The sequence below is a fragment of the Canis lupus genome, chromosome 27 (genome assembly GCF_003254725.2).
Source record: "Canis lupus dingo isolate Sandy chromosome 27, ASM325472v2, whole genome shotgun sequence".
Lineage (NCBI taxonomy): Eukaryota > Metazoa > Chordata > Mammalia > Carnivora > Canidae > Canis > Canis lupus.
This window is the reverse complement of record NC_064269.1, coordinates 43,162,039-43,187,997: the sequence shown is the minus strand read 5'-3', so window position 1 is coordinate 43,187,997 and position 25,959 is coordinate 43,162,039. Positions and strand designations below refer to the sequence as shown.

General features: G+C 41.0%; 1 protein-coding gene across 15 annotated transcripts in view; it reads left to right on the top strand.

The window, feature by feature from the left end:
• The window catches only part of RAD52 (RAD52 homolog, DNA repair protein), a 117,395-nt gene that overhangs the window by 79,791 nt on the left and 11,645 nt on the right, over positions 1-25,959 (top strand). For 2 of the 15 annotated variants that reach the window (XM_049102546.1, XM_049102547.1), the window contains 5 exons: positions 15,937-16,038; positions 17,136-17,237; positions 17,873-17,966; positions 18,146-18,213; positions 20,572-20,690. In XM_049102546.1, coding sequence (XP_048958503.1) covers positions 15,955-16,038; positions 17,136-17,237; positions 17,873-17,966; positions 18,146-18,213; positions 20,572-20,690 — 467 coding nt within the window. In that variant the 5' untranslated portion in view covers positions 15,937-15,954. Of the gene's footprint in view, positions 1-1,029; positions 1,186-1,257; positions 1,417-1,738; positions 1,774-4,122; positions 4,254-8,389; positions 8,553-15,936; positions 16,039-17,135; positions 17,238-17,872; positions 17,967-18,145; positions 18,214-20,571; positions 20,691-21,583; positions 21,660-25,959 lie in introns of those variants that run through there. The other 13 variants (XM_025461743.3, XM_049102543.1, XR_007406410.1 and 10 more) reach the window with 13 other exon arrangements.

Sequence of the window (25,959 nt, the reverse complement as noted above, 5' to 3'; positions counted from 1 at the left end):
AGTAAACCATTCCTTTATTGTTTGATTTGAAAAGGAGCCTTTACCAAATAAATTGTTCATGCATAGGGTCTGATTCTCAGCTTCCCACGGGGTTCCCGGGAAGAGTGAGTAGTCTTCCAGGAAATGACTTGCTCTGGAGCATTACTGCTCAGATAGTAAGCTGTCTGGTTAAAAGGATGTCTTGGAACAATGAATTTGAGAAAGAGAATGATTTTGTTGAAGTTCTTAAAGCACTTAAGACAGGGTTGTGAACGACTACACATTTTAATCTTCTTTTTGATCACTAATAGGACGCTAATACTGCTAATAGGATGTGCAGTCATCTCCCAGTTGCAAGTCACCGTTCCAAGGGCCATTCTTTTTTTTTTTTTTAATTTTTATTTATGATAGTCACACACACACAGAGAGAGAGAGAGAGAGAGAGAGAGAGGCAGAGACACAGGCAGAGGGAGAAGCAGGCTCCATGCCGGGAGCCCGACGTGGGATTGGATCCCGGGTCTCCAAGGGCCATTCTAAGGAACGCCCTTCCTCCAGGTCGCCACACTCACTTCCCTGGGGTCCAGCTGATCCAAGAGGCCATCAGCTGACGGGCGGGTGCGTGCGGCCACGGCGGGGCCGGAGGGGAAGAACGTCCCTCTGCCTCGGTTCGCAGTGCCTGTCTGGGGTGGGATCTAGGAAGGACTCGGATGACTGTTCTCAAGACTTACATGGATGGTTTCTGGGAAGTTCCTACCCGGCCCCAACGCCGCATTCCATCTGGGGATTGGGCTTACTAGGCCTTTCAGGAATGCGCCAGAATGCCCCGCCTGAGCTCGCCCAGCCCGCCGGGGGGCAGCAGAGACCTGAGCGGCCGCAGAGCCAGAAGGAGCGCCGGGGAAGACGGAGCCAAGGAGTGACGCGGCAAGACTGGCCTTGGCGGATCCAAGGCCCCGCCGCACTGCCAGCTTGCTTTACGGCTTTCGGCGATTTGCTTTGCGGCGGCCCTTCTCCCTTTCCGACTTGATTTTCGGCTCCTCCTCCTGTACTTCCCGCCGGTCCCTGGCCCGCTCTGGGTTATGACCTTCTTCCCAGGGTTCTCTTCCCCTTCCTTCCCAGGCTCCCCTGCGCGGCTCTATCTAAACTCCCTTCCCCAAGTGCTTAGTGTAGACCGAGCTCCCTGCGTGCACCGCGCGCTGCCCGAGGCGCGTAAGTGGGGAGGGAGGCCCAGGGGGGTGGTTCCAGGCGGGGCTGCGGGGCGCGGGCCGCGCCTTCCGAGTGGCTCGCTGGCGGCGGGAGTTGGGCTCGTCGTGTGGGCCCCCGCACAGTGACCCTGAGTCCGGGGCGTAGCGGTTCGGGATCAGGGCCTCCCGAGGATTTGGTAGGGGGGACGGGTGCAGGAGACCTGGACCCCACGCGGAGCCCCGGGTCGGTGCGCAGGTGCGCGGTGCTCGAGCGGCGGTCCTGGCGCTCCTGGCGCTCCTGGCGCTCCTGGCGCTCCGGCCGCTCCGGCCGCTCCGGCGTCAGGCCTCCAGGGCGCCGTCTGCGCGGGGCCGAGGGGGCTCGGGTGTGTGTCTGCAGCCAGGCGGGGTCAGGCGGAAAGGCCGTGGTTGGGGAGCAGTTACCCGTTTCAAAGGAAGTAGACATTCACGTGTAGCCGCGTATTTAGCCTTCATAGGGGTGTTTGTTTTCAATCGAGATACAATTCATGTACGATTACATTCGTCCATTGAAGAGTTGGGTGGTTTTCGTATATTCACAGGGTTGTGCAGCCATCGTCGTTATCGAGTCCCATAGGTTTGTATCACCCACAGCTGGTTAGCAGGCACTTCTCGTTTGCCCCTGTCCCCACCCCACTAATTTACTTTTTGTTTCTGAATTCACTAATTCTAGATATTTCACATACGGGGAATCCTACAGTGTTTGTTTCTATGTGTTGGGCTTATTTCACCGAGCATAACGTTTTCAAGGCTCATGCATGCTGTAGCATGGTCAGTACTTCACTCCTTTTAATGGCAGTAATAACAAGCCATGGTAGGGGCATTTGGGTGGTTTCTACTTGTGGCTTCGAAGAGCTTTTAAGATCTGTTCACAGAACTCACAGTCTGAGACACATTTTTTTAATTTTAATTTTTTATTTATTTATGATAGTCACAGAGAGAGAGAGAAAGAGGCAGAGACACAGGCAGAGGGAGAAGCAGGCTCCATGCAGGGAGCCCGACGTGGGACTCGATCCCGGGTCTCCGGGATCGCGCCCTGGGCCACAGGCAGGCGCTAAACCGCTGCGCCACCCAGGGATCCCACATTTTTTTAAAAAAGAGATTTTAATTATTTATTTGAGAGACAAAATGAGCAGGAGGAGGGCAGAGGGAGAGGGAGAAGCAGCAGCAGACTTCCCCAGGTGGAGCAGGCAGCCTGACTCCTGCTCGGATCATGACCTGAGCCCTGGCAGTTGCCCCCCCTCCCCCCAGGCGCATTTTTAAGGGAAATTTCTTATAAGCCAGCATTTAACTCTGAGACTGGCTTAGATATTTTAGTGTCCTCAGGTCTGGTATCTTTTGGGGAAGTTTGTCTTTTTCAAGTCCTCTCCTGGATCATTAATTGTAGTGATAACCGGCAGAGAAATAGTTGTACTGCTGCGTTATGTGTGCCATGACCTGTTTCTCTTGTGATATGAACTGGGTGTAGCTGGAGATAAGTGTATGAAAACGTGGCTGAGAGAGCTGTGGGAGAGGTTTTATTGAAAACAAAACAGGGATCCCTGGGTGGCGCAGCGGTTTGGCGCCTGCCTTTGGCCCAGGGCGCGATCCTGGAGACCTAGGATCGAATCCCACATCAGGCTCCCGGTGCATGGAGCCTGCTTCTCCCTCTGCCTGTGTCTCTGCCTCTCTCTCTCTCTCTGTGACTATCATAAAAAAAAAAAAAAAAAAAAAAAAAAAAAAAAAAGAAAACAAAACAAAACAAAAACCTGTAGTGTATTGTCATTATTCATGGAATCTGCTTTGAGAATGTACCTATTCACAGATTTCTTTGTAACCCCTAAATCAACACTCATGGTGCTTTTAGGTATATTTAGTGTCACATTTTTCTCATTTTTGTACTTTTTGTTAGTGATCTTGCAGTTTGGAACAGCCTTTCTCTTCTTGAATGGCTGGGTGTGGATTATGGTGTGTAATATGTGCTTTGATGTGTGTCTAAAATGCTAGGGAAACATAGGATTAATTCTATTTAGAGTGTAAGCTCCATAGCACTTCAAAGAGGACATGACATCTGAAGTTTCACAAATGTTACAGCAGCATGTACTTGAAAAGAAAGGAACTCAGTTTGCTGTCCTGCTGTTTTTGATCCTTGCAATCAGATCCATGCCCGCACTGACGTCTCTCAGTTCTGCCCTGTAATATATCCAGAGTCCATTCTTCCTCCACGTGGCCTTGGTATTTCTTTATCATTTTCTCTCTGGACTGTTGTAACAGACTTCTAACTGATCCCTCCATCAATTATTCTCTGTTGACAAAGAGCCTTTTGAGACAGTATAATCTCATCATTCTCAGCTTAAAATTTCCATTGGACTCATACTAAAGTTTCATATTTTTTAAGGTGGACAATATTATTCTTCATAATCATGCCCTGCCTGTGCTTTGTTTTTTCTTTCAATTTTTAAAAAAAAAGATTTATTTATTTATTTATTCATGATAGACACAGAGATTGAGAGAGAGAGGCAGAGACACAGGAGGAGGGAGAAGCAGGCTCCATGCCGGGAGCCCGATGTGGGACTCAGATCCCGGGACTCCAAGATCGTGCCCTGGGCCAAAGGCAGGCGCCAAACCGCTGAGCCACCCAGGGATCCCCTCCTGTGCTGTCTTTAACAAAGATAAAAGAAAGGTCAGATGAAAGAGGAAAATTGCCATATGCAACATGCCTCATTCCCTCTTCTTCTTCCTCCCTTCTTCCACATATAATTAGAAATGCTTTATGTGAAAAGGAAGTGGATAAAAATAAAAACAATTTTGTCAGTCTTGTTTATCTTAATGTCTCTCAAATTCATCCATTTGCTCACAGCCCTGCTCTGGTTCAGGCTCTTTCCCTTTCTATCCCACATTTTTTTTTTTTTTTTTTTTTTTTTTGGTAAGAGAGGGTGGTGGTAGAAAGGGAGAGGGAGAGAGAGAATCTTAAACAGGCTCCATGCCCAGCGCAGAGTCCAATGGGGGGCTTGATCACAATCCTGAGATCATGGCCTGAGCCAAAATCAAGAGTCGAAGCTTAACCAACTGAACCAGGTTGGTGCCACCTGTTCTACAAATCTTTTCTTGGTCATATGTTTTTTTTCCTCTGAGAAAATACTTAGAAGAATTCTTGGGTCATATGGCAGTTGCATGTTTAATTTCTAAGGAAATTATCAGTTTTATTTACAAATTAAAAAACATAAGGCTTCTAGAAGAAAATATAAAAATATGTTCATGACCTGGGGGTGTGCAGAGATTTCTTTCTTTCTTTCTTTCTTTTTTTTTTTTTTTTTTGTGCAGAGATTTCTTAGACAAGATTTAGAAAGCAATACCCACTTAAAATGAGATTACATCAAATTTAAAACTCATCAAAGACAGCTCTCTAAGAAAACAAATAGGCAAGCAAGCACCAACACCTACCTCACAAAGGACTGATCTCCAGGGTGTAAAAAGTGCCATTAGGGTTCAAGGCCTGGGGATAATCCTCTGTGGCCTGCTGTTCTATCCTCTGAACCTATGCTATGGTTCTATGCTGTGCTATCTTCTAGTCATTATTATTTTTTCATGGAGGATAGCATGTGCTTACAACTGAATAGTTTTATCAGTTTGTTTCCAGCCAATGGTGTATGAGAATTCTAGTTGCTTCACGTCCTTGCCAAATTTTGGTGCTGTAGTCTTTATTTTTAGCCATTCTGGAGGGTTTAGAAGGGTATGTCATTACGGTTTTAATTTAAGTTCTTGATTACTAATGAAGTTGAACTTTCCTGTGCTTTTTGACATTTGTGTATCTTCCTTTAAGTGCCTCTTCAGATGTTTGACTACTTAAAATTAGATTGTCTTTATTGAGTTGTAGGAGTTAAATCTTTTTTATATCCTGGGTATCACCTTTGGTGTTGCATATTCATTTTCATAGAGTGCTCTTTAATAAGCAAAGTATTACATATTGATGTAGTCATATTTATCATTTTTTTCTTTTATTACTGCTTTCTGAGTCCTAAGAAATCTTGACCACCTCTAGGATGTGAAGATATAATTCTATATTTTCTTTTAGAAAATTTGTAATTGTAGCTTTTATTTTAGGCCTATGATCCATCTCTAGTTTTTGTGAATTGTGTAAAAAATATTTTGTGGGGGATCCCTGGGTGGCGCAGCGGTTTGGCGCCTGCCTTTGGCCCAGGGCGCGATCCTGGAGACCCAGGATCGAATCCCACATCAGGCTCCCGGTGCATGGAGCCTGCTTCTCCCTCTGCCTGTGTCTCTGCCTCTCTCTCTCTCTCTCTGTGACTATCATAAATAAATAAAAATTAAAAAAAAAAAAAATATTAAAAATTTAAAAAAAAAAAAAAATATTTTGTGGAAAATTTAAAAATTTTTTCTCCATATAGATATCCTGTTATCCAGAATCATCTGTTGAGAATGCCATTGCATTATATTTGTACCTTTGCAATTCACATTGCCATTCAGACGACTGTATAAATGGTGGTTGGTTTCTAGGCTTTTTTTCCTGTTCCACTGATCAATTCTTTTTAATTAAAGATTTATTTATTTATTTGAGAGAGACAGAGAGAGAGCAAGAGTAGAGGGAGGGGCAGAAGGAGATAGAGAGGATCTCCAGCAGACTCCTTTGGTGAGCACAGAGCCCGATGTTGATACCTCATCCCCAAGACCATGACCCAGAGACCACGACCTGAGCTGAAACTGAGAGTCGGTCACCTAACTGATTCAGCCACCCAGGCACCCCACCAATAATAAATTCTTATGTCAGTTTTAGTTACTTCTGTTTTAATTATGATAGCTGTAGAGTAAGTCGGGAAGTCACATAGTGTAGGTCCTTCAACTTGTTTTTCGTGATTGATCTGGACAGTCTAGTTTCTTTGCATTTTCCATATAAATATTAGAATCATTTTATCAATTTCTTTTTTTTATTTTATCAATTTCTATAAAAAGTCTGTTAAGATTATGACTGAGATGACATTTAATCTTTAGATTAATTTGGGAAAAATTAACATCTTAATAGTATTGACTCTTGAAATTTATGAACATGGTACATCTTTTTTACTAGGTCTAATTTCTTTTAGTGCTGTTTGTGGTTTTCAGTGGGGACGTCTTATACTATCTTTTGTTAAATTTGTTTCTAAGTATGCCTTTTTTAACTCTATTGTAAGGTGGAGTCATCATTTTTATCGTTATTTTATATATAATGGGCCATTTTTCTTTGACAGCTTCCCAGATTTTCTCTTTATTTTTGTTTTCAGCAGTTTGCCTATAGTGTGTGTCTGGGTGTGATTGGTTTTCTTTATATTTATCTTGCTTGAGGTTTGTTGACCTTTAATCTGTAAATTTATGCCTATCACCCAATTTAGGAGATTTCAAGTCATTAATTTTTTTTTCTATTTTCTTTAACTTCTTTTGTGCCTTCAGTTGTATTTGTGTTAGCTGTTTTTATATTATTCTACAGGATTCTGAGGCTTTTGCTTATTTTCAGTCTGTCTTTTCCTCTTCGGGTTATATAATTTCTATTGAACTATCTTCAAGTTCACTGACTTTTTATCTTCAATTTTGCATTTTGTGAACAGGATTGATAGATAATTTATGAGTTTCCTAGGTTGAGAATAGTTTCTCTTCTGTAAGTATAGTGAGTATGGTTTCTTTATTAGACGCAAAAAGCCAAAAAAGGGGAAATGGTTCTATATCCTTTGACTTTTAAATTTTCTCTTGTCTTATAGGATCTATACTGCCTTTTTTGTCCTTTACAGCACAGTTTCGAAGGCACCTCTTATTCCTTTTGCCCTCTTTTCCCCAGAAACACTGACTTTTCAAGACTGCCTCCTTGAGTTGTATATATACTTTTTTCCTGGATGGCTCTGACCTGCCAGAACTCTTTGTCAGTATCTTCATACTTAGTGTGAGTATGCTTTTCCTGGGAGCAATTTTAGTTCCATTTTAGGCTCTCTATCCTCCTCTGCTCTCTTTTACATATTTCTCTTCCCTTCTATGTCCCACCTTACTCTCCTTGAAGAGTTAGGATGAACATTTGAGAGCTATCTCCACCAGAAGTTGATGTTTGTTTTTTCTAATTCCAGGCGATTTGAAGCCTGTAGTATTTTCAGTTTTCTAGTTATATTAGTAGTTATGGGGTATTTGTGATTATATTTGTTCCTCTTTTTGATCTACGTTGGATGAATTGGGATATTTAGATTTATGTAACTGCCATAAGTGGCTGTGGAGGAAGTCTTTCCTAACACTTTATTTTGAAACACTTGAAGCCTTCAGAAAAGTTACACAAGGGATGTCTGCATATCCTTCACCAAGATTCATAAATTTGTTACTTTGCTTTATCTTCCTCTCCTCCTCTTTGCATTTACCCACACACATATTTTGTTAGTTGAATGATCTGAGAGTAAGTTGCAGAAAACATGACCGTTCACTTCACTCCATCATGTATCTCCTAGTGACAAGATTGTTCTCTTATATAACTGTGATAGGACCTTAACAACAATGCAATACCATCGAATAATATTCAGTCCATCATTAAAATCCCCCCTTGTTCCCATACTAGCCTTTACAGCTTTTTTTTTCCTGATCTAAAACCCTCTCAAGGACCACACTGTAGTTGTAGTTGTGTGTTGTGTATCTTTAGTCTCTTGATCTAGAAGAGTTCACGAGCCTTTTTGTTTTGCTTTATTTTTTGAGACATTGATACGATTTGAGTCTAACCCTTATAGGTTTCAACTTGTCTGTTTCCTCTTGATCAGAGTCATAATTAAATTCGTAGAAATACTCCCTAAGTGATGTTGTGACCTTTTCAGTATATCCATCAGGAAGCTTATGATGAGAATATTATTGATGACATTATGTTTAATTACCTGATTAAGGTAGCATCTGCTAGATTTCTCCATTGCTAGGGTATTTTTTGCTCTCCCTACATTTTTCTCCAAGCATTAAGTAGCTTATCTGAGAGAAGAGCCCAGGATGTCTTGGTAGAGGTGAGGGAAGTGAGATGGGGAAGAAAAGGCAGTCAACAGAGGGTGCATAGCCAAGCCAGTTAACACTAGTGGGCAACCAAACCTAATTTCACTGGAGAACTCAAGCCAATGTGGGACTCACAGCTCAGTGTTATTTCACAAAGTGGGTAAGAAATCTGGCCACCCCTTGGTGACAAGTACAACTAACTGCTTGATCTCCTTAAGCTGTTTCTCAGGAGCATGTATGAAGTACTATATCCCAGGACAACCCACCCAAAGGAAGAAAGGAGAAGAATTTACCCTTTAAAGCTACTGTGTCTCATTGGTAAAAAGTTTGCCTCATGGTGTATTAACTCCCTCAGACTTCCTGGTTGTGCATGGGCTTCAGGTGGGTCCTACAGGTTCTTATACTTCCAAGGCAAGAGGGAACCCAGGGGTGGGAGCAAGAGGCATCTAGCATGACTAGGAAGTAAGGGACCGGTGGTGGTGCCTCTGTGCATTCACTCAACTCATGCATATTTAGTTGACCTAATAATGGCAGCTGGGGTAGAAAAGTGGTCAAGGGCCTCAGAGACTGACGAGGCCAAGAAGATTTGAGGTGCTGCATAAGATATGCGTGCTAAATTAGGATTCTACTCTTGTTTAGCAAATATGCTCATACATATATACACATAAAACATACATACATAAACTCAATCTTTTTTTAAAAAAGAGTTATCTGGGGATCCCTGGGTGGCTCAGCGCTTTAGCCCCTGCCTTCGGCCCAGGGCGTGATCCTGGAGTCTCAGGATCGAGTCCCGCATTGGGCTCCCTGCATGGAGCCTGCTTCTCCCTCTGCCTGTGTCTCTGCCTCTCTCTGTGTCTCTCATGAATAAATAAATAAAATCTTAAAAAAAAAATAAAAATAAAAAAGAGTACCTGTTGCGGTTGGTGATCCAGCCAAATTTTACTTCCATATTTTTTGATAAATGTTTAAAGCTTTCTACAGTAAATATATTTTAATTTCATAATGGGAAAATGGTCGTGGACAGTTTTAAAAGGAAGATAGCTGTTTTTCAAAGTAGTAACTGGCAAAAAAAAAAAAATGATTCCATGTTTTACTTTTTATAGGGCAGAGATGAAGTTATCCTTTTCTGTGATGAAAGGTTGACTCTTCTAAGATATTGTTTAGAAAAGTAGAAAGTTGCTTTTTAAGTGTGAGAAATATAACTCTTGCCTTATAAAATGAGTTTTTAAATAATTAAAAAATAAACTTAGTATCCTACGCTATGTATTTCATTCATCCATCCATCCATTCATTCATTTAATCACTCACCACTTTCCTCCCTGACCCATTACTATGAGCCAGGTACCATGCTACTCACTGGGTGCCAAGAAGAATCAAGAATCTCCTGTCTTCTAGGGGGTTACATTGGAGTGGGGAACATGGATATAAAAGAGACAGCACTCACCAAATGCTTTCTTACATTTTCTAACCTCCATTGCAATTAAGCTGGGGCCTTGTGACAAGTTCTGTCCCGTGAACTGTGACCAGAAGTGATGCATATCACTTCTGGCCTAAGGCAGCTATGAACTGGTGTGACTTTTCCAACTTTCTCCCCACTGTAGTGGTGACCTTGGAGGTCACATATCTTAGATGTACAGCCACAGGATGGGCAGAGCCACCAGACTGCATTAGATCTTGCATGAAAGATGTAAACCTTTATTGTATTATTTTTCCTCTTTTTTTTATTGTTGCAAAATATACATACTTAAATTTCAACCACTTCAACTATTTTTTTTTAAGATTTTATTTATTTGACAGAGAGAGAGAGAGAACACAATCAGGGTAAGTAACAGGAGAAGGAGAAGCAGGATCCCCACCAAGCAGGAAGCCTGACGTGGGGCTCCATCCCAGGACCTGGGATCATGATCTGACCTGAAGGCAGACAATGCTTTACTGATTCAGCCACCCAGGTGCCCCAACTTCAACCATTTTTAAGTGTACAACTCAGTAGTATTAGGTATATTCCCAATGTATACCCCTTTATTTTAACAAATAAGTGGACAAGTGCTCATTTGAGACTTTGTAAATATCCTCCACAACTTTCTAGTATCCATTGGTGATTTTTACTGGATACTGTTATCACATCATTTTCTTTTAATTTATTTATTCGTGAGAGATGAGAGAGAGGCAGAGACATAGGCAGAGGGAGAAGCAGGCCTCCTGAGCCATCCAAGTGTCCCACATCATTTTTTTTTTTTTAAGATTTTATTTATTTATTTATGAGAGACACAGAGAGAGGCAGAGACATAGGCAGAGGGAGAAGCAGGCTCTCCGCAGGGAGCCTGATGGGAGAGTCCATCCCAGGACCCCAGGATCATGACCTGAGCCAAAGGCAGCTGCTCAGCCATTGAACCACCCAGGTGTCCCTCACATCATTATTTATTTATTTATTTGTTTGTTTGTTTGTCTGTTTATTTATTTAAAAATTTTTTTTTAAAGATTTATTTATTTATTCATGAGAGACACAGACTGAGAGAGAGGCAGAGACACAGGCAGAGGGAGAAACAGGTTCCTCCCAGGGAGCCCAAGGTGGGACCCGATCCCAGATCCTGGGATCACGACCTGAACCGAAGGCAGCCGCCCAACCGCTGAGCCACCCAGGCATCCCATCATTTTAATATGATAAATTTATGAGGTTGATTTTACTAATATCCCCCTTTAGAGATGAGGAAATTGGAGTGCAGAAAGTTTAAGTAATTGCCCAATTTATTTTATTTTATTATTATTTTTTAATTTAATTTTATTTATTTATGATAGTCACAGAGAGAGAGAGAGGGAGAGGCAGAGACACAGGCAGAGGGAGAAGCAGGCTCCGTGCACCGGGAGCCCGACGTGGGATTCGATCCCCGGTCTCCAGGATCGCGCCCTGGGCCAAAGGCAGGAGCCAAACAGCTGCGCCACCCAGTGATCCCAATTGCCCAATTTAAATACCTGGTTGGGTGGAGCTGGATATTGATCAGCATTTTGACTGTAATATTCAAAGCATGCTTTATAGCAGTGATTGGCACACTATGGCTTGTGGACCGAATCTGCCACCTCTTTTTGTAATAAAATTTTATTGGGATACAACCATGTCCATTTGTTTATGTATTATCTATGGTTGCTTTCACATTAAAATGCCAGGGTTGTATAGTTGTGACAGAGACCATGTAGCCTGCAAAACCTAAAATATTTACCATCTGGCACTTGACAGAAAAAGTTGCTGACCTCTGCTTTATGTAGTAGGTCTTTCTTTAAATTTTTTATTTTAATTTTTATTAAAATAATACATGCACATATTTGGAGAATGAAATAGTGCTAAAAGTTTTATTTGGAAAAAGTAGATGCCTGCTACATTGTTCTCCACCCCAGTCCCACCCCTTGGAGACAGATCTGCTGTATTCTTTTTTTTTTAAAGTAGGCTTCACACCCAGTGTGGATCTCATTTTGGGGCTCAAACTCAGGACCCTGAGATCAAGACCTGAGTTGAGATCAAGAGTTGGACACCTAACCGACTGAGCCAACCAGGCACCCCTGCTTCATTCTTTTAAGTGTTTTTTTTTTGGCATTTATAGTTGCATTTTTTTTTTTTTTAAGATTTTTATTTATTCATGAGAGACACACAGAGGCAGAGGCAGAGACAGGCAGGCTCCCCACAGGGAGCCTGATGTGGGACTAGATTCCGGTACCTCAGGATCACAACCTGAACCAAAGGCAGATGCTTAACCACTGAGCCACCCAGGTGCCCTATAGTTGCATTCTAAATACCATCCTTATTCCACTATATCTTTTTGTAACAATTTTAAGTTTGTTTTGTTTTTTAGGTAATCTCTGTGCTTAATGTAGGGCTTGATCTCACAACCCTAGATCAAGAGTTGAGTGCTCTATCAGCTGAGTCAGGCAGGCACACAACCTGTTTTAACAGATTTTGTGTGTGTGTGTGTGTGTTCCAGTTTTTCCACATCTTCACTAATGTTGGTTATCCACTGTCTTTTATTGTAGCCATCCCTGTGTGTGTGAAGTGTTTTGTACTTTTTAAAAGTTTTTATTTAAATTCCAGTTAACATACAGTGTAATATATATTTTTTAAGATTATTTATTTATTCATAGAAACACAGAGAGAGAGAGGCAGAGACACAGGCAGAGGGAGAAGCAGGCACCATGCAGAGAGCCTGATGTGGGACTCGATCCAGGGTCTCCAGGATCACGCCCTGGGCTGCAGGCGGCACTAAACCGCTGCGCCACCGGGGCTGCCCCATACAGTGTAATATTAGTTTCAAGTGTGTAATATAGTGATTCTGTTTTAACAATTTAATTTTTTATTTTATTTTTTTAAAGTTTATTTATTTATTTAAATAATCTCTACCCCTAGCATGGGGCTTGAACTCATGACCTCAAGATCAAGAGTCACATGCTCTTCAGACTGAGCCATCCAGGCATCCCCATTATAACAATTTTAGACACTAATTATTGACTATCCTAGTTTAGGCCACTCTTCTACTTATTTGGTGCCAGATTAGAATAATTTATCATTCTTAGCTGAAATACAATGTTTTATGATCATTTTTTTTTGTTTTATGATCATTTAAATAGTTTTTTGCATTTTCATCATATTTTAGAAAATTGAGACACCCTTAGCAATAGCTAACCTTTTAGTACTTCATGTGTGCATTCTTTTTTTTTTTTTTAAGATTTTGTTCATTCATGAGAGACAGAAAGGCAGAGACATAGGCAGAGGGAGAAGCAGCCTCCCCTCAGGGATCCCAATGTGGGACTTGATCCCTGAACTCCAGGATCACGCCCTGAGCAAAAGCAGAGCTTATCTGCTGAGCCATCTAGGCATCCCCATGTTGCACAATTCTAATGCAGTTTCATGCAATATCATGTTAATCTTGATAGAACCCCTAGGAAATGTAGGTATTATGTCCATTTTCTAGATGAGAGAACATCATTTGGTAGAGGTTATGTGATTTTTCCCGTGGTCAAGCACCTAGTGAATGATAGAGCCAGAAACTGACATTTAGAACTTGAGCCCCTAAATGCTGTATTGTAATGACACATGGAGCGTCCTGCCACTTGACATTCCCAGGTCTGTAGTTTTACTGTCTGCAAATAACCTGAAGACTACAGCTTGGAAGTTTGCTGAGGCACAGCTTTCTTTTTCCCCCAGAACTGTTTTATCTTTATTTTGCACACGCCCACAGCCAGTTAGTTTGCACACACCCACTGAGTAATTTCATTTTACAAAAGGGGCAGAAGTTGGGTGATATCAAGAAGAGTGACATGGGATCCCTGGGTGGCGCAGCGGTTTAGCGCCTGCCTTTGGCCCAGGGCGTGATCCTGGAGACCCGGGATCGAATCCCACGTCGGGCTCCTGGTGCATGGAGACTGCTTCTCCCTCTGCCTATGTCTCTGCCTCTCTCTCTCTCTCTCTGTGACTATCATAAATAAATAAAAAAAATTTATAAAAAAAAGAAGAGTGACATGTAGAAAAGAACAGGAAGGCAAACGTGGGAAGCAAATAATTTTTAATTTTTTTAAAACACAGCAAAGAATCATGCAGTGTTGCCAATAGTGGACGCAGGTATGCACATTTGTTTGCAACCGGTCCTGTGAAAGCAGCACCTTTCATTTCACCTTTTCTGTTTACCATGACCCCTGCGTTATCTTCAAAACAGAGAAACACACCAGCTTTTCTCCTGTAGGACTTTTGTTGTCCAGTTATCACTGCTGGATGTACCTTTCCTTTCCTTTTCTTTTTTTTCTTTTCTTTCTTTTCTCTTTCTTTCACACAGAGAGAGAGAGACAGAGACACAGGCAGAGGGAGAAGCAGGCTCCATGCAGGGAGCCTGAAGGGGGACTCGATCCCGGGTCTCCAGGATCACGCCCTGGGCTGAAGGCAGCACCAAACTGCTGAGCCATACATGGTGCCCCTGTACCTTCTTTCTGAGCTCTGGTTTGTCATCTTCACTGTGGCCATCACCATATCACCCCCACCAGCAGCAGGAAGTCTGTTCAGTCCCTGATCCTCTTTCTTTGAGGAGATGATCTACAGATTTTTGGCTCCTGTGCTGAGCACAATTGATCACGGCTCCTATTGGAAGACCCAGGAAGTCCTAGAATTTTACACTGGAGGACCTACCATGTCCTTGTTTCTGGATCTTGAGTGTTGGAAAGGGACAGAAAGGCTGGGCACAATACTGAATCCATCTGATCTGAGACAGGTGTAGGGGTAGTCAGGTAGTGGGTCAGCCAGTTGCAGGTGCTTCTTCTGAGGGTAATTCTGTTTTCTCATGGACTATATATTTACATAGTCTCAGTATAATACATTGGCTCCCAAACTTGAGTTTGTGTTAGAATCACCTGGTAGGCTTGGGCAACCATTGACTTCTGGAGCTCACCTCTAGTTTCTGAGGTCCACAAGGTCTAGGGTAGGACTTGAGGATTTGCATTTCTGTTTTTTTTTTTTTTTAAGATTTTATTTATTTATTCATAAGAGACAGGCAGAGAGAGGAGCAATCGTCATGCAAGGAGCCTAATGTGGGACTTGATCCTGGGACTCTGGGATCACACCCTGAGGCAAAGGCAGACACTCAACCACTGAGCCACCCAGGGGTCCTGAGGATTTGCATTTCTAATAAGCTCCCAGGTGATGCTGATGCTGCAAGAGACCTCACTGGTCTAATGCTTTATTCCTGAATGTTAGGGTCACCGTATTGCCTTCTCTTGCTTTTTATTTTTTTTAAAGATTTTATTTATTTATTTGAGAGAGAGACAGCATAAGGGGGAAAGGGAGAAGCAGAGGGAGAGGGAGAAGCAGACTCCTTGCTAAAGGGGAGCCTCTCCAGGGGCTGATGTGGGACTTGATCCCAGGACCTTAGGATCATGACCTGAAGGCAGATGCTAAACCAACTAAGCCACCCAGGTGCCCCTTCTCTTGCTCTTTAATTTTCCTGTCTATGAGTCTTCTACCAGCTAGCTTGTTAGGTCCTGGAAAGCAGATCAGTTATTGTGGCTTTTAGTTTTTTTGTTGTTTATGTATATTTTATTTATTTGAGAGAGAGAGCATGAGTGAGCATGAATTGGGGGGAGGGGTAGAAGGAGAGGGAGAAGCAGACTCTGTATTGAGCAGGGAGCCAGCCAGGGGACTCTATCCTAGCATCCTGAGATCATGACCTGAGCTAAAGACAGACACTTCACTGACTGAGCCACCCAGGTGCCCCTGGCTTATACTTCTTTTATGACCTCACCGAGGCCAAGGTCATGTTGCTCATATGATAGGGAGTAATCAGTTGGTTGGTTACTCTCCCTTGGTGTGTTTTGTAATTTTGACTTTTCCAATTATAAACATTACAGTTATACATTCTGATTATAAAAATCACCTTTACAATTGCCCTTACAATACAATTGCCCTAGCAAAATTTTTATTGTGTATTTAAGAAGGCTATATACCCAGCATGAGGCTTGAACTCATGACCCTGAGATCAGGCTTCCCATGCTCTACTGACTCAGCCAGCCAGGTGCCCCAACTCTAGAAAAATTTTAACAAAGATGGAAGGATCTTCAGTGATTGCTAAGCACTGAGGAACTTAGTCTGATTGGGGCAGTGCTTATAAATAAAGCGTTAAGTAAATAAAAAACTTGTAGAATACTGCATATGGATGCTTTAATCTGATTTTAAGTGGAGGTTCTTGTTTTTTACCTTTACCATTCTTTGAGATCTTTTTTAATCTTCTGTTTTTATTAGAGGTTACTCAAAATCAACATGTTTGGGGCTGAGGAAGCAGTTCTTGGAGGCCGTGGCAGCCATCCTTCTGCTGGTGGCAACTCTGTATTATGCTTTGGACAGGTAACTGTGTTTATCATACCTGGAAAGAATGAGGTTAAGTGAAAAGGTAGGAGAATGTAATTTGTAGAGCATTGTCATAGATGTAGAAGCTATTTATTGTCAGTGGTTTTCCTGTTAGGTGCAGTATTTTGTGAGTCTGATGAACTCTCAGGCCATTTTGGAACTTTGACATCAAAAGACAAATAGTACTGGAGATTACATTTAGATTTATATTTTGTTTATTTTTTTGGCTAGATTACATATTCATATGGTATAACACTCAAAATGAAACGTAGACTGTGAATGAAAAATCTCATTTATTTCCCCATCACTCCTGTTCACATTTCACCCAGTTCGTTTTATTGGAGGCATCCAAAGATTCCCATGTCATATTCTTTGTGGAGATAGTCTGTGCTTATCAAAGAGATTCTTGCTTTGTCCACTCAAATTCTGTCTTTACCAGAGATCTGTTGATGTAGATTTATTTCATTTAAATAGGGAAGGAAAAAATTACTAAGGGGACAAAAATCAAAGCTAGTAGCAGTATATTTAGCTACATATACAGGGTGGGAAATTGTTGAAGCAGAGAAGAGGTATACAACTTTGGAGAGGACGGTGGGTCTCCCCTACTCCCTCGCAGGCATAAATGTCACACACAGACTCTGAAGCAGGAAGTTTCAGTTTACCAGTTGTGGCTTGAGGAAGTTTTGTAAGGATGGTAGTGACACCTAAGGCGATGCCTGTCTACATGTGGCCCTGTGACCCCTGGGAGTCCCCAAGACCTTTTCTGAGTCCATGAGGTCAAGAAGAGTTCCATAATAATACTAAAGTACTTCTTGCCTTTTCCTTTTCCTTTTCACACGAGTGAAGAATGGGACTTGCCAGGCCATGCGCAGCCTGTTGTGATACTGCTAGGATGGCTGATGGAAGAAGGTGTGCCTTAAAGGTTTCTCAGTTTCAATTCCTAACATTGGTAGTTATAACCCACATAAACAAAAGCTCTTAGGGTCCTCAATACTTTTTGAGAGTGTAAAAGGGTCTGGAGACCAAAAAATTGGAGATTTGCTGATGTAGGAATGGGAGAAATGTCAATTTAATTTTTCCTTTCTGAATTGCAGTATCAGTACACAGCAGAAGAGTACCAGGCCATCCAGAATGCTCTGAGGCAGAGGCTGGGCCCAGAATACATCAGTAGCCGCATGTCTGGAGGAGGCCAGAGGGTAGGAGAATTGATATGCTTGAAAAGTGGGTGCTCCTAATAGCTGGCTACTCAGATGATCTCAACAGCTCCCTCTCTGGGTCCTCATGGATTCAGGTCTCTTGCTCACTGTTGCTAGATGTTCCCTCGTGTCTTTGGGAGAGGATGGGTTCCAGCCAGCATTGTCATTTGAAGTGACCCAAGTCTTGTCTTGAGACTTCCATGCCTGCCTTCTTGGGATTTTTATACCATCTTTTAAAAATGTTTCTTTTGCCTTTTGCTTCTAAATTTAACTTCTGTGTATATTTTTGGTCTTCTGTAATGTATATCAACCTGAGACTTGTACTTTTTTGGAAACTGCTAAGTGAGTGGATATCTTTCCCCTCTGAGTCTAGTCCCTCCCCTGAGACAAACATTAGTTCTAACTGGTTCCTTCTGGAAGATCTTTGAAATAAGTTCACTGAGAATTTCCCTGGAATGTTAAAGGGCAGTTTTGCCAAAAAAACAAAACAAAACAAAACAAAAAAACCCAAAAAACAAAACAAAAACAAAAAACTGGTAAGGAATAAATTAAGTGAATTTTGATTCTTATTTAAATATGGCAAGGAATTTTAACAAGCTTTTTTTTTTTTCTTCCCCTTAACTTTCTTGTTCCAGGTATGTTACATCGAGGGTCACAGGGTAATTAATTTGGCCAATGAAATGTTTGGTTATAATGGCTGGGCACACTCTATCACACAGCAGAATGTGGGTAAGTATATTTCCTGGCAATGGTGACTTCTTCATTTCCCTTACTTTTATACTAATTTCTGATGAGAGTATTTTGTGGGTGAGGATGTAGGGTAGGTATGTTTGGTTGGCAATAGGAAGAATATGGGTGAGGCACAGGGATCAGTATCCTCTTCAACTGGTTCTCTTTCCCACTCCTAGATTTTGTTGACCTTAACAATGGCAAGTTCTACGTGGGAGTCTGTGCATTTGTGAGAGTCCAGTTGAAGGTGAGGGTGATGGAATAGACCTGCTACCTCCAAGGATTGGGTGGGTGGTAAGAGAGAATGAGCAGGTAGAGAATTCTCTGGACTGTAGCACAGCCATGCTAGAGATCTAGGCTCAGAGCTGGGACTCAGCCAGTGTTCCTTAGGATGGTGGTATCCAAAGATTCTTACTCATGTGGCCTCTAAATGAATTCTGAAAAACTCACATTTTCTTTCCCATTTTAAGTTGACACCTGAAAGTTTTCACCATAAGTATAAATGAGATCCTCTGTGTTTCAAAAAGTTTGCGTTACACTGCTTTGCTTTTATGAAAGACCTATACTGGTACCTGTTTTCGCTTAACTGAAAGAAATCCGGAGAGGATTTTCACTTTTACGATAAACGGCATACGCTGGCAGCAAGAGTGGCCCTGCCAGTCCATCCCTGGGAACTCCCCTCAGCATCTCGGCATCAAGCTGCCAGAGCTTTGAACTGTATTTGTGAACAATTTGCTTTATCTGGATTTATTGTTTGCATCTTTAGCAAGATGTGTCCTAAGGTGTCAGAAAAGCATAACAAGTTATTTTCCAGATCTGGGAATGCTCAAAAATTTTTCCATATAAATTAATGGTAATTGCTTCTTTGCTTTACACCATTTTGGCTTAAGAAAGTTTTCATAAGAATGTTCTACTTTCAGATAGTGGGGTAAGCCTGTACTTGCAACGATATGTTTTTAGCATATTGTAGAATTTGACACTCTAAAATAAATGTTACATCTTTCTCTTTCTTTTTTTATTCTAGTATAATGAACATACAGTGCTATATTAGTGTCAGGTGTACAATGTAGTGATTCAACACTTCTGTACATCTCTCATAGCTCCTCAGGATAAGTGTGTTCTTCATCCCTTTTAGTCCATGCATCTTTTTTTGTTACATCATTTTTAAATGAAGCAATGGATTTTAAATATAAATGATTAAATACCGTCATCCACTTAAAACAATACATGAGCAAACTATTCTCTAATCATGAGAAATTTTACATTGTTTCTTCTCAAACCCCTATTTCCCTTATATCTCTCCATTGGCTTTTGTCCATATATACGTGTGCATGTATAAATATCTGTGTGTATATGTATATATAAATAAAATGTATTATTTATAAATAAATATGTTTAGAATATATATATGTTTGGAGTATGTACTATATATGTTATATATATTCAGAACATTTTAATGAAACCTTAACATATTCCTCTGTGTGTGTATATATGTGTATATAAAAGTAATAATTTTGGGGGGTAAATATTCAGTGATCTTAAGGCTCTAAATTATAAAAAAATTTTTCTGGATTGAGTTACCATTACAGATATTATTAACACACAATTGATCAGTCAGTTGTGTCTGTGAGGAGGACAAAATAACTACATCAAAATTTATATACTTAATAAAAATAAATTTTTGTGGAAAATGCATTTCTTAATGAGATGGATGAAGCTTTTTTTGTTGTTTTAAAGATTTTTTATTTATTTGAGACAGAGCGAGGGTGCACACAAGAGCAGGGGGGAGGGGCAGAAGGAGAGGGAGAAGCAGACTGGCAGCTGAGCAGGGAGCCCGATGTGGGACTCCATCCCAGGGCCCCGGGATCATGACCTGAGCTGAAGGCAGACGCTTAGCTGACTGAGCCACTCAGGCGTCCCATAGCTCTTTTTTCTTTTTGGGTAGTTTATATGTTCATAGTTTCATACTACTTTTTCTTAGACGTTCAGCATTAATTCTATTCTAACTTCTTATTTTTATAAATAGTACTGAAAAACCTTGTTCATATAAACTGGGAATAGAGTTTTGTTACAGTGTCACTCATTTCTTTGAATAAGCTTTCTGAGTTATATCTCAAAAATCAGAGTGCTATCATCCAAAATTACATTTGGTTCTTTACCAGGTACTAACTTGATCAGGTGAACCTTCATTTTTGGCGAAAGCCAAGAAATGGATACCACCTGACCTGTGAGATTTGCTATTCAATCATTAGAATCTGTTAAATATAATATTTCATCTTTTCCTTTTGTTCACTGTCCCAGAGGTTTTTAGACCTTGGAGTAATGCACCTTAGGAAGATTTACGGTAGGTTAGTTGTGTGCCTTTTTTATGTGAAAGAGGAAGAGGGAAGGGAAAATTGTCTCACACATTCCCAGGCGGATGAGGTCTAGAATGCAGTACTGGAAATGAGTTCTGTTACAGTTCTCGGTGCCCATGTGTCCTGAAGCAAGGTGCCTGGGTCCTCTTCGCCCAGTGCGAACGCCCTTGAGGGTGAGAAGAGCTGTGGAACCAGGGAGAGGCCTGCAGCTTTTCACGTTGGACTCTGAGCTCTTTTTCTACCTGTAGGATGGCTCGTATCATGAAGACGTGGGCTACGGTGTCAGTGAGGGCCTCAAGTCCAAAGCCTTGTCTTTGGAGAAGGCCCGGAAGGAGGCCGTGACTGATGGGCTGAAGCGGGCACTGAGGTAAGCGCAAGAGCTGGAGTCTAACCTGCTTCCGTTTGGCTCTGCTTTCAGAGCAGTTGTGATTTCTGTTCATTTGTTTAAAAGTTAAAATAACCCAAGTCTCACGTGTCCCCCTGCTCCCATCAGCCCTGCCTCCTCCTTCTCGTATTTCTCTCATGCTTTGTTATGCCTACGTCTCCCTTCTTTGGGAACAGGTGTAGAATACCATGTTCTCTATTCTGTCCTTGATTTTGCACACCCCCATCCCCGTCTTGAATCCTGAGACCTTTCCACACGAGTACAGAGATAGCTTTCCTATTCTGTCAAAACACCTGAACAGTTCTCATTGTGTATGTACAACTTAGTTACGTAGAACAGGTTTTGTTCAGTTTTACTTTTCTGGGGGTCATACATGGCCTTCGAGAATCAAAGTGAATTGAATCCCCAGAAAAACGTGTTTGAACATACATGAAAAACTTATAGTACTGTAACCTGTGCATGAGGCCAGATGTCTCAAGCAAAGTGCTTCAGTCATAGAGACAGATTGTGCTCTAAGCATGTGTCACCCACTGTTATTGGGGGAATTAGAACAGTCCTTAGAAAAAAAAAATCTCTGCTCCGGAATTAGTGCTTCATGGCAGGAGGTAGCTAATGGTGTTTTCTTAGTCTTTTTGTACTCCCTGCCTCTTGTTGAGGGCAGAGACTGGCAACGGCTGTGCCCAGTGCTGTATTCTGAGAGCCTGATACAGTGTATGAACATGGCAGGTACTCAAGAAACATTTCTGGATGTATATTAGGGTCCATCTCCTTTGCCGCAGTTGGGAAGCACTGTGCACAAAGGTCGTAACTCTGTTCTCTGATATTTACATGTAATCATTCTCAACCTGTTGCACTCTTTTTTTCCTTATCCTTAGAAGTTTCGGGAATGCACTTGGAAATTGTATTCTGGACAAAGACTATCTGAGGTCACTAAATAAGCTTCCACGCCAGGTATGTTAGAAGTGGATGAATGGACTGCCATCATAGGAAAGCTAGAGCCAGTTCCCTGGTGGCATGGGTTGAGTATTCCTGGAAGGAGAGAGAAGAAGGGGAGACCCAACCCTTTCAAGGTCTGGAATGTGTATTTCAGACTTGCTGGATGACCAGAGGCAACAGGAACCAATCACCTTATTTTCCAGCTGAAGGGATTGAAGCCTAGAGAATCTGTGCCACTTGTTTTCTTCTCCATGGAGAACTACGTTCAGGAATGGTCTGTGAAACCTCAAAAGGAGCACAGAGCCCCCTGCAGTACCCCTGTCATTCTTTAAAAACACTCAAAGAACCTCAGCTCTTCAATCTTGCTGCTCCTGCTGTTTAGGGGTCTAGAATCATGCATCCCTGGAGTCACTCTTGGCCAGGACTGAGTCAGGCAGAGGAGCCTTCCTGTTGTCTGGGTGGAGTGGCTGCTGTCTCCAGGGTGGTCTCGAGGCCCCCTGCAGTGCTGCCGCCCAGGGCGGCAGTCCCTTACTTGTCCTGGAGGGGTTCTTCTTGTGGAGACCCCCTCCAGAGCAGGGGGCACTTGGCATCTGTCAAAATGCCACACTTTCCCTTGTTAAAATCCTTTTCATATGTTACTGGACTCCATTTGCTTTATCTTGGTAAGGCTTTTTGCATCTGTGTTTATGAGGTATATTAGTCATGTTTTTTTTTCTTATGGTAAAAAACACATAACATAAAATTTAACATTTTAGCCATTTTTAAGTGTACAGTTCACTGATGAAACAGATTTCCAGAACTTTTTAGTCTTGGGATCCTGCAACTCTACCCATAGGACAACTCCCCTTCCCCCCTTCTAACAGCACCTGTTTATCACCATTCTACGTACTGTTACTCTGAATTTGACTACTTTAGATGCCTCGTGTAAGTGAAATCATCCTGGGTTTTTACTTTTTTGGTGACTTATTTCACTTAGCATAAAGTCCTCAAGTTTCATCTATGTTGAGCCTATGGCAGAATTATCTTCCCTTATTTTGGTGCACTTGACTGGCTTAGTCAGTTGAGCACGCGGCTCTTGTAAGTTTGAGCCCTGTGTTGGGTGTAGAGATTACTTACGCATAAAATCCTTTAAAAAAAAAGAATTACCGTCTTTTTTAAGGCTGAACAATATTCCACTGAATGTATACACTGCATTTTCTTTTTTCCTTTTTTCCATCAATGGACATTTGGGTGGCTTTCATCTCTTGATTTGGGAATAGTGCTGTTAGGAACATGGGTTTGCAAATACCTCTTCAAGATCCTGCTTTCAGTTATTTTGGATAAATATCTAGGTGGGATTGCTGGATCATATGGTAGGGTTTATTTTATTTATTTATTTATTTATTTATTTATTTATTTATTTATTTATTTATTTATTTATTTATTTATTTATTTTTACACAGAGCTTGAGCTCATCTGAGCTCAAAACCTGAGCTGAGATCAAGAGTCATGCACATGGGACACCTGGGTGGCTAAGCCGTTGAGCCTTTGGCTCAGGGCTTGATCCCAGAATCCGGAATTTAGTCCCACATCGGGCTCCCTGCATGGAGCCTGTTTCTCCCTCTGCCTGTGTCTCTGCCTCTCTCTCTCTCTCTCTCTGTCTCTCATGAATAAATAAATAAAATCTTAAAAAAACAAAAAAAAAAGAGTCAGGCACTTAACCAAATGAGCCACCCAGACACCTTCATATGGTAGTTTTTTGAGGAACTTCGGCACTGTTTTCTATAACAGCCACATCATTTTATAGTTCAACCAACAGTGCACAAGTGTTCCAATTTCTTTGTATCTTCAACACTTACTATTTTCTGTGTTTTTTGATAGCAGCCATTCTAGTGGGTATGAAGTACTATATCTTCTTGTGGGTTTGATTTACATTTCTCTGATGATGAGTTTCAATATTGAACATCTTTTCGTATGCTTTTTGGCCATTTGTACATCATCTTTGGAAAAATGACTATTCAAGTTTCTTGCCCATTTTTTAAAATTTATTTTTATTTATTTATTTATTTTTTAAAAGTTTTTAATTATTTATTCATGAGAATGCACAGAGAGGAGAGAGAGAGAGAGCCAGAGACACAGGCAGAAGGAGAAGCAGGCTCCATGCGGGGAGCCTGACGTGGGACTCTATCCAGGGTCTCCAGGATCACACGCTGGGCTGCAGGCGGCGCTAAACCGCTGAGCCACCAGGGCTGCCCTTGCCCATTTTTTTTTTTAAATGGGCTATCTAGTTTTTTGTTATTGGGTTATAGGAATTCTGTATATATTCTGAATATTAACCCCTTTTCAGAGACAGGATTGCAAATTTTTCTATTTCATAGGTTGCATTTAAAGTGTTTAAGTTTGACATTGTCCCATTTGTATATTTTTTGCTTTGGTTGCCTGTGGTTTTGGTGTCATATATAAGAAATCATTGTCAAATCCAATGTCCTGAAGCTTTTCCCCTAACTTTTCTTCTATGAGTTTTATAGTTTGAGGTCTTTAATCTGTCTTGAATTTATTTTTGTTTATGTTGTAAGACACAGGTCTAACTTCATTCTTTTGCATGTGGATATCCAGTTTTCCCAGCATCATTTTTTTTTTTTTTTTTTTTTTTCCAGCATCATTTGTTGAAAAGACTTTCCTTTACCTCATTGAGTGGTCTTGGCACACTTGCTGATACTCACTTGATCATATATGCAAAGTTTTATGTCTGGATTCTCTATTCCAATGGACTGTGTGTCTTTATTTATGGCAGTATCATACCATTTTGATCACTGTATCTTTGCAGTATGTTTTGAAATCAGAAGGTATGAGTCCTTTAATTTTGTTCTTTTTCAATACTGTTTTCATTATTTGAAGTCTTTTGAGGTTCTATATGAAATTTTAGGGTGAATTTTTTTGTTTATGCAAATGATGCTATGAGAATTTGATAGGGTTTGTGTTGAATCAGTAGGCCTCTTAACCATGTCAAGTCTTCCAATTTATGAACATGGGATGTCTTTCCATTTATTTGTGGCTTCTTTAATTACTTTCAGCAGTGTTTTGTAGTTTTCTGTGTACAGGTCTTTCCCATTCTTGGTTAGGTTTATTCCTGAGTATTTTATTCTTTTTGATGCTATTATAAATGGATTGTTTTCTTCATTTTCTTTTTGGGTTGTTCATTACTAGTATATAGACAGAACTAATTTTTGTGTATTGATTTTTGTATACTTCAATTTTGCTGAATTTGTTTATTCTAACAATTTTTTTTGTAGTCTTTAGGTTTTTCTGCATATGAGATCATGTAATCTACATCTAGAGATACTTTTCTTTTCCACTTTGGATTCCTTTTATTTCTTTTTCTTGCTGAATTGCTCTGGCTAGGACTTCCAGTATGCTGAGTATAAGTTGTGAGAGTGGGCATCCTTGCCTCATTCCTTATATTATAGAAAAGCTTTCAGTCTTTCACCATTGAGTATGATGTTAGCTGTGGGCTTTTCATATATGGCCTTTATTATGTTGAGGTATATTCCTTCTATTTCTAGTTTGTTGAATATTTTTATCATGAAAAGGTATTGAGTCTTAATTGAATGCTTTTTCTGCATTAATAGAGATTACCATGTGCTTTTGTTCCTTCTTCGTGTTACTCTGGTATATCACATTGATTGATTTGTGGAGTTGAACCATCTTTGCCTCCTATGAATAAATCCCCCTTGGTTGTGGTATATAATTCTTTTAAGGTGCTATTGAATTCAGTATGCTAGTATTTGGAGGGTCTTTTTTTTTTTTTTTAAGATTTATTTATTTATTTGAGAGAGAGAAAGAGTGCATATGCATGAGCCAGGAGAGGGGCAGAGGGAAAGAAGCAGACTCCTTGCTAAGCATGGTGTCCGATGACCTGGAGCTCAGTCCCATGACCCTGAGATCATGACCTGAGCTGAAATCAAGAGTCAGCCGCTTATCCAACTGGGCCACCCAGGTGCCCCCAGATCTTTGTATCAATATTCATCAAGGATATTGTTCTATAGTTATATTGTTCTATAGTTTTCTCACAGTTTTTTTTTTTTTTCCCTTCTTGTAGTGTCATTGGTTTTGTTTTGTTTTGGTTTTATTAAGTTTCTTATTTTAGTTCCAGTCTAGTTAATATGCAGTGTTATATTAGTTTCAGGGGTATGATATAGTCGATTCAACAATTCTATATATTACTCAGTGCTCATCATGATCAATGTATGTAGTGTCATTGTTTGACTTTGGTCTTACAAAATGAATTGGAAATGTTCCTCTGCTTTAGCTTTTGGAAGAGTTTGAGTACTGGTGT